Source organism: Lingula anatina, chromosome 1 (genome assembly GCF_051362555.1).
Source record: "Lingula anatina isolate TDL-2025a chromosome 1, LinAna3.0, whole genome shotgun sequence".
Lineage (NCBI taxonomy): Eukaryota > Metazoa > Brachiopoda > Lingulata > Lingulida > Lingulidae > Lingula > Lingula anatina.
The window spans coordinates 54,244,716-54,256,889 of record NC_141767.1 but is presented as its reverse complement, the minus strand read 5'-3'; the positions used below and the strand labels follow the sequence as shown (position 1 = coordinate 54,256,889).

The 12,174-nt window shown below is 32.9% G+C and overlaps 1 protein-coding gene across 5 annotated transcripts in view; it reads left to right on the top strand.

Moving 5' to 3' along the window:
* Window positions 1-12,020, top strand: part of LOC106160294 (myotubularin-related protein 10-A) — a 28,028-nt gene extending 16,008 nt beyond the window's left edge. For 4 of the 5 annotated variants that reach the window (XM_013537043.2, XM_013536881.2, XM_087000506.1 and 1 more), the window contains 9 exons: window positions 1,399-1,495; window positions 4,673-4,790; window positions 5,087-5,174; window positions 5,481-5,569; window positions 5,824-5,853; window positions 7,563-7,693; window positions 7,866-8,018; window positions 8,290-8,462; window positions 8,774-12,020. In XM_013537043.2, the coding sequence (XP_013392497.1) occupies window positions 1,399-1,495; window positions 4,673-4,790; window positions 5,087-5,174; window positions 5,481-5,569; window positions 5,824-5,853; window positions 7,563-7,693; window positions 7,866-8,018; window positions 8,290-8,462; window positions 8,774-9,736 (1,842 nt within the window). In that variant the 3' untranslated portion in view covers window positions 9,737-12,020. The remainder of the gene's footprint in view (window positions 1-1,398; window positions 1,496-4,672; window positions 4,791-5,086; window positions 5,175-5,480; window positions 5,570-5,823; window positions 5,854-7,562; window positions 7,694-7,865; window positions 8,019-8,289; window positions 8,463-8,773) is intronic. The other variant, XM_087000507.1, reaches the window with a different exon arrangement.
* Window positions 12,021-12,174: the final 154 nt, after the last annotated feature.

Sequence of the window (12,174 nt, the reverse complement as noted above, 5' to 3'; positions counted from 1 at the left end):
CACTGCCACTCAAAGAAAAAGGAAGCAAGCAGGTCTTGTGGGACCACAGTGCCTTTTTATAGTAAAACAGGCAATTGACTTCAGCATGAGGTAGTGTAAAGATCAGCAGGAGTTTAACATAAAGCTTTTAGGTTGTGTTTCCAGTAAAAATGTCATCTTCTTAGAAACTCCCATTCAATGCTCAATGTGATTTATTTACCAAGAATCATTAAGAGATGTAGAATTTCCTCTCTGAAATGGACACAAAACACAATGCAGTAACCATTAGGCTTTTTATAAGTGGCTTGGATGCACATTTTAACTATAAGATATCTTATTGATTTTCTTTGGGTATTGGAAAAATTGTGTACTGGCAGTCTCCTCCAAGGCATACAGTTGAGAAAGACAAATTGGTATAAACAACAAAAAATCTTTCACTGGGTCTGTGAACCTATTAGAGACATGCAATAATTGCCCATATCTGCCAGCATTTAATATATTAATAGAATATCAAGTAAAACTTGCAAATTCATGCACCAATTACAGAATTTAAAAAAATGAAAAAAGGTGAAATTTAAATTCTGTTTGCTGGGATAATTTTGTTAAGATTATGTAGGTTATGCCATTGATTTTATGTGAGATACTTGTCTCATTCCCAATTTTTGTTTCTTACTTGAAATTTTAACATCTTGGATATGAACATAAAATGTTGACTAACACTAGTAATTGAATTTCAAGGAACTTTTAATATTAAATCAAGTATATATAGGTTCTTTTGTCTATAGGCAATGTGGAATATAGCCAACAATTTCAAAGAAGGTTCTTTTTCTGAAAAGGAGGACCTTTTTACCCCCTTAGTTGACCCAACCTAAGATGGACATAGAACTTCAGTCTTATTATTGTTCAAAGTGGACTTTACCAATCAATGGGTGGTCCTTTGGAACCCACTGCTCCCCCACCCCTGACCTCCTTGCACATGGACCTGTAAAAGATATCAAATGTATCCACTCCTATATATTTCCCTGTGGAAATCAGCCAGATATGTTTATGCAGATGAAATGTTGAAGTGCCATAAATTTTAGGTCTTTAACCATATATTTCACATCATTATATTGACAGAATAACCTATTTACTTGATTTTGAATATAATACAGGTGAAACTTTAAACAGTAATTTGATATTTAGTTTTTAACACTTCCAAATGTTGTGACAAGATTGCCAAAATGTCTTTGGAGTTTTGCCAATCTTTTATACATTTAAGATTGTAGATAACTGACCACAAATAACATTTGAAAACCCCAAATCAGTATTTTGTTACAAAATATATGCTTAAGTAAATTTAAGAATGTATGTAGACCATTTTTATCAAATTTCATGAGAAATGCAATGGATATTTCTTCTACAAATATATCTTTTCAGACTGTAACTGCCATTCTTCACCATGCATTCCCCACAAGACTTGAGCTGATGTTTGCCTTTGAATATCAAGATCCAAACAGGCAACCAGGCAAGCAAAGTGAGTCAGTGCCAAACATGTTTATAAAAGTAGACACATTTCACAGACACCAGAAACATATATATACACTTTGTTACTTGGCAATTATTTTATTGATGGGTGTATCATAAATGAAAGTTCACACCATCAGAGATAAAGTATGCACTGTACTTCATTAAATCAGCCCCTTTTCATTTGCAGGCCTTTATTACCAGTAATATGTTATTTTCATTTCTCTGTATAATTTTTTAGGCACTGCAGTTGTATTGTGCATCTGTACATAAATGTAATGTTATATGGGAAAGTTGCGTGATTTGAAAGATTTCACAGAAGAAAGTTTCAAGTTTCATCTTGTCAAAAGTGAAAGCTGCCTTTAAGGACCTTTGATTGATTCTCAAATATAATATGGGGAATATCACCTTCAAAAGTGCTTTCAAAATTGCCTTGAAAAATACTTAATAAATGGATAAAAGGAACAATTAAATTGCATTCATTTAATCTAAATTTAGGACAAGTCCTTGTGAAGCAAAAGAAAAAGATTATATCTATGAAACCCAACAAGACCTTAAAACTTGAAATTTTGATGGCAGTGAATCTGAAGCATAACTTATTTGACAATTTGATATAAATAATACAAGAGTGAAAACCATTCCATATGAATGACGGAATAATTTGCTTTAATGCCTTTCTTAGGTATCACATCTAAATTAACATATTTATAGTCATTGACCCAGTTTGTTGTTAAGAAAAAAGTATACTGGATGTGCACAAAACACTAAAAATGATAAAGAAAGCCTTCCTTACCTGCAATATTCTGGCTATATTGTCTCAAGAACTGCATCAGTGTCTGACGTGCAGCTCCATAAGTTAAATTAGTGGTTTGATCCCATCCTGGGCAATTTTATGGCAGGCGGTTTGGTATTTATAGTTGCTGCCATGTGATTGGTTGGGGAAGGTGGAGAAGTGTTTATCACTTTGGATAATTGGAGATGAGACAATTACAGAATGATTAATTTTATTGATTTGGATTTTTCTCACAGAGATTAAGAATGTTGTCACATGAATAGACTTAACATTTTTTTACAGTGTTGTTTTATAAGAATACATGTATGTGAATACAGGTCCCTTATTCTAATTAGAACGTTTCTTTCTGTGACAAATGGCTAAAACTAAGAAAAATTTCTGAAATGTATTTTGTTGAAGTATTTATGCTTCAGGTTTTTAAATCAGTCATTCAACTGTTAGAACTTCAAAGTAAATCCATGCAGTTCTGTAAATCAGTGATGGATAATCTTGTGTCTTAATTAAATGAGTGAGTCAATAATTCCATGGTAAAGGTTATGGAATTTATGGAGCTTAAGGTATTATTTTAAGGAGGTTGGTAAGCATCATAATTACAGAACCTTTTGTGAGCAGGCTTGTAATTAATCAGAACTATATTGGACCAATAACCTGCATACAATTCTTGATGAGTTCTTATCTTTGACAAAAGGTTGTATGTACTTGCATGAAAGTGATTTATTTTGGTTCTAGTTTGGTTTAGAACCAGTTAAAAGCCAATTACTCATGAAATGCTATGCCATTGGTTTAATTTACAAATGTATCCAGTATGTGTTGGGTCAAAATGAAACTGAATTCAGCAACTTTTAACCAGAGCTTGACAGTATGCAGTAAATTTGGTGTGCTAATTGTGAATAATGCCATTGATCTAGAATCTTTGTTTTGTGGACACATTAAGCAAGATCTAAAAGATTCTATTACAATATTGACTAAGCAACATGTAAATGTTTCCAAAGGATATATGTAGTCCAGGTTGGTTTGTCATTAAGCAGGAATGATTATAAAATACTATTAATAATCTCTCCAAAAGTTTATCTCACAGACTTCTGCAAAGCGGCTCGATTCTTATTATTTTAATTAATAAATGGATCGCCTCCAAAATGTAATTAATCCTAACTTAGCCCTTTTCTGGCCTATCCTGAAAATGTAATCAAAATCTCTCCATAACTTTATGCTGTTTAAAATATGACAAACCATCAAAGGCAAAAACTTAATCTCCTTATTCGTTATATATGTTAATTGGTGAAGGCATGATCACTTGGAAAAGTTGAATTCAAAAAAGAAAGTTTTTAAACTACATTTGATTTCAAAACCATTTTTATTATACTGATTCTAATGACTGAAGAAAATATTGATTCTATTTATTTCAATGCCAGTTTCAGTAACTGCAGTCAATTTAAAATACAGTCAAAAATAGAATCCAAAATTTTCACGCATCTCCCCAGTGGCATCAGAATATGACCTTTTAAATATTAATTCATTATCAGAAGATTACAAAACTGATTGTGAATTTGGATATTTCCCAATGTGCATTGTCTTTTATTGTTTATGACAAAGCAAAAAACCATCACAGTATTATTGTATAATGGGCTGCTAATTGCAAATTACATATCATGTAAAAATAAGGTGTGACAGATTGATTTCATCAGTCAGCTGTAAGTGGCACAATTACAGGTGCTAGCAGAGGCCTGTCAGGATTTACCACTATGAATTTCCGAAGGAAGAAATTAAATAGATGAGAATAGGCAGACGATGGCACCGCATGAGTGATTAATAAGGTTTTCGTGATTCTTCTTCGTGATAACTAGTGAGCTCTCAGCAATGGTAAATGTGCAAAACACAGGTGTGTTGGCTGTCATTACTTCCATTTAAGTGCAAAAGCAAATGGAGCACACATATGGGAGAAGAGAATGATGCTTAAGATACTGATTTGTTGAAATAGTCATGGGTCAGAAATTTGCAATATTTAAGGTTGTAAAGCAAGGTTCACCATCCCCTATGATTTGTTTACCCAAGTAAATCTTTAGACAAATCGGTTATAAAAGTTAAAGATCGGGAGTTAAAATGGTTTTCATTATCTTTAGCAAAAGCATGTAATTTTGACATACTGCTATTTTCAAAGATACCAACAAAACTATTTTCAGAACATTGTCTAGGTGTAATATAGCTAATGGATAAATACATGTTAGAGAAGCTGGAGAAAATTATACAGACTTATGGAGTCTTTATAAGAAGTAAATAATGAAACCACCATCAAAATGTTATAAAATCTTATCTGTCAATTAAACTTTATCAACTGTAGTAAAGAACAAGCAATTTAAGGTAATATAATGCAGTGCTATCTTGTTGTATTTGCAGCCCATCACACCACCATGTTTACAATAAAGAGTGACTGGAGCAAGGAGCTGGACCGCCTTCACTGTGCCGATGCCTGGAGGGTCACCCAGGTTAATGAACACTTTAATATGACAGACAGGTAAAGGAATATTAATACGCATGGCACTAGTTAAAAGGATGTAGGGGAAGGTTGCCTAATAATTAAAATGATAGAAAAAATTCTCTGTTAGTGTACCTGGTACTTGTAACTATCTCATTGGGTACAGGAATTGGTCTGTATTTTTACAATAGTTACAATAACTTTGTTACTGAATATATAGACTTTTTTTTAGTCTGGAATGACTGGAACTTATCTGATTCAAAAGTAAGCATACTGGACAATATGTAAAAAGTCTACTGCAAAAAATATCAGGATCATAACTTTTTATTTTCTAGCATGCCAGAGTGTTTTGTTGTGTCATCCAAACTTTATGACAATGACTTGTTAAAGGCAGCACCTCATTTTTTGGACAGCAGGGTTCCAGTGAGTCCATTTTTTATCATTGATTAATCATTAATCTATTCATATAGCTATATTAATTAAAACAGCCTTCATAGTAATCCTGTTAAACTTAATTCATTGTATTCCTGTTCAACCTTACCCAAATGTATACTTAATGTTCATGTTAATTTACCCAATATCTACAAAAGAAATAAGACTAAGAGTTTGAAAGTTCTTTGTACAGCCTATCTTAAATCAGTTCACACTAGGATAAGTTAAAACTAGATTTCAGACCAACCTGTTTTTGAAGGAAATATGAAATCAAATAACATATACATTGTATTACAGGCCTGGTGTTATAGCTATAAAAATGGAACAGCACTTGTAAGGATGGCCTGCCTACGTTCAGAATCTGCTTTGTCTCAGACAGAAAACAAGTGAGTTCATAATACATAAATTTCAACCCATCAAAATCCCAAATTTTATTTATCCACATCGATCATGATTTATCTGAAATGATTACCCCAAATATATTTTATATCCCTCACAATCAGAAAATGAAAAGAAAAGAATTTTCTATATTGTAAAAGGTATAACAGAAGGAAGTAGAAATATATTGTCATTGCTGCATTAAAACTTTCAAAATGATATGTAAGCCAATGAGCATAAATTCCATATTTTGTCACTTTAGGGGGATTATTGTTGTTAGTGAAATTGAAAGGTATGAGAGATTTTCATCCTTTGTAATGGTGCTTCTCAGGACTCGTACTTATTGACCAAAATGTTTTCGGTTTCATTTTCATTCCTTTTCCTAGACTCACATTAATATCTCTTGAATTAAAAAGCATTTTTTTATTCTGGCAAGGTTCTTAAACTCAAAATTGTTTATATAACTTTGTATAATTCAGGACTAACATTTAAAGTCTTTTTATATTCCATTAAAAGGAGTTACATTTTTTTAGTTTTATTGACCAATGTGTTTTATTATTGTGTTTACTGACTAGCTTGCTGCTACAGACACCTCTGCTGGTAGTGTTGTTGGCAGGCTATTGCAAACTTCTAATATTGCTTTTACCTATAGCACAGATGTGTAGTCTTTTTTTTGGCACCAGTGCTTTGTTAGTGTAAAATTATCAACAACTTATTTTTGGAATAGAAGAATTTATCAAATAAGTTCATATTTAATTTTTTTCTTTTCTTTTTCTTTTCTTTTCTTTTTTTTTTCCCCCCCTCTAAAGCTCTGAGTGATATTTCTGCCATTTGAGGTAATGTTGGAGGAGGTTTTGTTTTCAAAATCAATGTTCATTCAGGTTTGTGCTCACTGAGATAAATTACACAACCCATTATTGCAATTCTCATCTTATTGGCCTTAATTTTGCTAGGGAGGGTTTTTATTTTTCATTAAAAGCATGGCCATATGGTGTAAAGTGTTGTTTTGAACACTAAATGATGCATTATTCCTTTAGACAGTTTTTGTTTTTAAACCAGACTTACTCTACTTTCTACTTCTTGTTGTTTTTGTTACTGAACATCAATTGATCCTATTTCTTGCTGATAGCTAGATAGTTTTTAGATGTTTATTGGCCTTAAAAGCTTATTTAAATGATGGAGAGCTGTGAAAAAGATCAATGATATTTAGTTCTCTCCATTATTTGTCAATGTTCATTATACAATTTACTTGAAAAAGCTTTTAGCATTAGATTTCACCAGCAAGCTACATGTATTAGATCTTATTTGCTTTATATGCATTTTGAGAAAGTCTAGGTATCTAATGCTAATGCAGTTAGATTCCTGACTGTTACACATTCTTGGCCATTCAGCTTCATGGCCAATAAGTGCATTTATTTCACAAGTATGAAGGTCTTTGTATTATTGAATATTCAGTGGAATCCCCAAATTTGATCTGGATTTAAATCTTGATTCTTTTAAAGGTCAGTTTTAGAGGTTTTATATAAAGTATAGGACCTCTATCATCATCTCAGAATGATTTAAGCCACATAAGGGGTCGTATAGGTGCTAAGTTACGGTGCTTTAAGGTTCAGAAAACAGAAGTAGTGTTTTTTTTCTGGCCATGCCGTTCCACGCTTTTTTCGCTCTGTAATATCAGATGATGTTGGATGTTTCTCTTTCTATGAAAAAAAGAGAAATAACATGTAATCAATAAAAAAGGTTTTATCAGTGATGAAATATGTTCAGGAAGAGAAAAATGATGTGAAATGGCCCTGAACTTGAAGTGGAGTAAGTAGTGCTGCTTCTCATCCTCTGGACATTGCTTTCTGGCCATAACTTCATGTTCAAAGTAGTATGAGACTACTTTCTTTGAGTCTTGTTACATTCCTTTAGATCTTATATTTTCTTTGTAAACTGTGTTTACACTCTCTAAATTCCAAATTTATTGTAATATTTCAATTATTTATTTGTTTATTTCAGCATGTTGGAGGCTGTTCGCCTTGTCCACCCAAATAAACGTCAGGCTGAAATAGCTGACTTGAACAAGCAATGTCCATCAGTCAAGGACATAGCCAACAGCTTTATGAAACTCAAAGAAATATGTATGCCAGGTATGCCTTGAGAAGTTTTGTCATTCAAATAAGTAGTTTAACATCTAGTGCGTTTTATTCAGAAATTTGCTCTTTTTGTTATAAAGTAGATCATTAAAACATGCAAAGGAATTAACTTATTACAATGTCAGTTAGCACCATTGTGTATAAAACGTATTTTTGTCTGTCATAGTGTCCCTGAAAGAGTTCTGGGTGGAGGATTTAAACTGGTTTGCCAGGCTCAGTGACACTGGGTGGCTACAAAATGTCACCAGATGCCTGGAGACTGCAGTAGAAATTGTCATTAAAATGGCTGGTGACACACCAGTGTCTGTGGTCATGAAAGGTATGCTTGTAACAAACCTCTGTAACATGATCATAAAAGTTTAAGTAATTTATTCTTTAAATTGTCATAATGCTTATTTGACTAAGTGATAAAAATGCTGTCTTTGCTTAAATTACCATATTGTTAGAATTTTATCTTCATTTTAAAAAAAAATTTAAACCACTATATTAATAATAGTTATGATTGTAATAATAATAATAATAATAATAATAATAATAATAATAATAATAATAAATATGACTTGATATTGTTCTTGTATATGCATTTGCAGAGTCTGACAGCAAAGATTTATGCTGTGTCATCTCTAGCCTGGTGCAGTTGATGTTGGACCCATGCTTCCGCACACAGAGGGGCTTCCAGAACCTTGTACAGAGGGAGTGGGTGGTCATGGGGCACCCTTTCTTGGACAGACATGGACACATTAAGAAAAATGAAGAAGATGTTGTAAGGAATTATAAGATATTATAAGATATTATTGAAAACACTTAATATACTGTAGGTCTTCTCCAGTGAAGCTGCATTTTTTTTTTTTTTTTTTTTTTTTTTTTTTTTTTTTTTTTTGAAAAGTAAAATTCATATGTGTTCCTGTGACCAAGAATCACCTAAATTAAAACGACTATTTTATATTTTTACAACTTATAAACATTTAATTTTTAATTGATTTCATTCAACAGGTTCAACTGTAGCAATTTGATTGTATAGTTGATTTAATTTAGATTGTCCTTATAACAGGTTTTTTTTCCTTTGTGTTTCAGTCGCCTGTCTTCCTGATGTTTCTAGATTGTGTCTGGCAAATGCTGCAACAGTTCCCATCAGCTTTTGCTTTCAGTGAGACCTACCTAACAACCTTATGGGACAGTACATTCATTGGGCTGTTTGAGACTTTCCTTTTCAATAGCCAGCACCAGAGAATGATGTGCTCTAAGGAAGGAATACCATATGGTCCTAAAAAGGGAGCTCAGCTTTTGTCAGTCTGGGACTGGTCATTGCAGTTCAAAAATGAGGAACAGTCACTGTTCAAAAACCCGCTTTATGTTGCTGAGCATGAAGTCGTGAAACACAGAAGGGAATCTGCTTCCTTAGAAGACTCTAAACGGTCTTTGGCTGAGGAAAAAGGGGCAAGTGCATTAGAGAGCAGCACAGAAGTAAATAAAGACTCTTCTCTGGTCAGGAACCTGGGATATTTGATTGTAGATGACTATAATGATACTCTACAAACAATCAGTAAGAGTGACCTTGACATCCTCCTACCCCAAGTCAAAGGCCCCTTGATTAAATTATGGTCACAGTGCTTTCTACGTTGGTTGATTCCAGTCCAGATCATAGGTGGTGGTTCTCCATCAGAGTATTTCCAACAGTGTATCCTGGTGGAAGAGATCCTGCACTTAAAGCACAGGGTGAAAGTTCTGGAAAGTTCCCAACAGGACATTCCAAATGATAGAGTGCGCCGACCGAAGAGCGATTTGTTCTTCAGTCAGGACATACATGGTGTTCCACATAAACTTAAGGCAGATGTCCTCACCTCTTCATTCCCTTATTTGCCTCTTGGGCCCCTGAACAGGAGGAACATTCTTGGCACACCTCTGAGCAAGTATTTTGAGGAAAGCATGGTGGCCTATGGCCTAGGTGTTAGTGAGAATGGGGCAGCTGCTGAGCTAGAGGATACAGATGATTCAGAGGGCAGAAATTCAAAATCCAGGGGAGAAAACCTTGAGTAAGACTATGCGGAATGGAAATAGGGCAGTAGTTAATTATCACAATAATTTAGGTTACTGATAATGATTATAAATTTTATTGAGGCTTTCCTGTTCTTGGAAAGTTGTCAAGGACATTGTTCTAACAGCATTTTGAGAGATATTCTGGAAAAGAATGATGTGTTGAAGGATAGCCGAGGTGCAAAAAATAATTAATGGCAAAATGTTATGGCAATATTATTACACAAATTACTTCTTTATCTTTCAGTTGTTGGCTTTTATGTGCATTGAACCAAATTAAGATTTACCAGACAAAAATTTCCTCAAAGTGTTTTATGCTGCTGGAGCTGTGAAAAATTTTTGTTTATAACTAGAACTAGGAATAACTGTTTAAGTCAAGAGCTGTAGTTTTTTCCTGGAGAAATAAGTCTGATATCAAAAGAGAGGAAAACAATTTGGGTTAATAATTTTATTCTCTACTCCTGAATAGATGATGATTCATGGTTTGAACTAGTGCCTCTGGATTAATCTCATTTAGTTGGGGGAGTTAATCATGTAATATATATAGGAGATTCTAATATTTACAACAGGAAATCAATTATAAAATTCCTTAGCTAGTTGGCTTTTAGTATTTGTGACATTGTGATCTTTGCACCATATTTTATCCTGGCATATCAGTCTTTCTTGAATGAAGCAGAACTAGTGAAGGAAACTCCTATGTCTCAAATTATTTTCAAACTGTTACATTAATTTATGTTTGGTTATTTTGTGCATTTTTCAACATTGTGCAACATTTTCTTATTGTCATTATCTGAAAGCATATAATGTAAGCCAAGTATATTGTTACTTCCTGATATTTGCTTAATATATCATGAGCTGGTTGGTACCTTTAGTTTGGATTTGTTATATCTGAAGAAATAGATATATTTGTTTCAAGTTTTTTTCAATTACGTGTAATTTTCACTTTTGTTTAATATGTAAGGTCATAAAATACATACAATTGATGATATTTGTATTTAAATAAAACCTTTTTTCTTAAAAGACCAGAAGATATGTATTCATCAAGTGTAAGCAATAAATGAAAAATGCATGAGCAGCTAGAGTTTTTTGATGAGTAAGAGCTGCGGTAAAATATAGATGAAGTAGTCGCACAAATTGTAGAAAGATTGTCATTATACTTAAGAAATAAAGTGTGATACTGGTGAAATTCAAAACGAGCCTCAGTGGCTTCAGTTTCAGTTTTATGAGCAAGGGAACAAGTTGACTGTGCTACCTCATTTTGCAGAGGTATTTATTTCATCACTTTCAAAGGACCTAACATTCCTTTTGATCAATATTGCAGATAATTTGAATGGAAATGTGACAATTTCAGACAACAAAATTACACATACAGCCCACATACTGTCTTCGTCTACAGTAGTTCATCCCAGTAGTGAACTTGGCTTATACAAGTAGTAAATTCTTTTTGAAATAAAGGTCGACATGCCAAAGGTTGATTGCCCTTGAATGCAATTTTGAAAATGATAAATGAAAACTTCGTTTTTCTTTGGCAGTGCAATGGACATTCAAAAAGAGTCATTCAGTGCTTGGGAATTATAAAAATCTCTCAATTTTTGTGATGGCTGTTATAGATTGTATTAAGGTAGTGTCTACATCCTTGATCATATGTGGTACAGTTTTTTCAAGAAACTATAGTTTATTTTATTTATGGTATGGAATGCCTCAACAATTTTGTGTTATGAAATGGCTGTAGATCGGCTATGCATTTAATCCTAATTTACACCATAAACATTGTATAGAAATTAAGAAATAGGATAACATTACATATGTTCAAGATTAGAAGTGATTTACTGGAAAACATTAGCATATAAGTGTATATAACAAATTTAATTAGTTAATAGAATTCAAAACTAATACAGGAATCGCATTTCTTTCCAGTATGAATCAGAAGATGGTTAAATACAATGTATGAATAAAATGAAGGTGAAATGAGCACCCCAATCAAAGCATTAGTTTCATGTTAAGGGTGCAGATTTATAAGTAAGGCAGACCTTTTTTATGCAGCAAAATAACTTTTGTGATATGGACAATTTATTTAAGGAAAAACCTAGTAGCTGGTTTAGTGGTTTAGCCTCAGTAATACAATTGCATGCTAATTGAATAGAAAAATAATCATTACCTTGTTATTTATAGGCACAAGTTTTAATGTTTTGGTAAATAAATTTCTGCACTGCTGCTACTACTTATAAGTGCAAATGAGGGTGGTACAATTTTAAGAAATAAAGATATGATATTGATATTTAAATAATGTTTCCACTATTCTTATCAACAAACTTGAAAAGAATGGCTTTTTTTGCCCGGCAGTATCACTTGAACTGCACAAAGAAGCATGAAACATTGAGGTACATTTCTAAGCGAAGACACTATCTGTAGCAGTCTATCCCAAATAAAGTTATGAATAG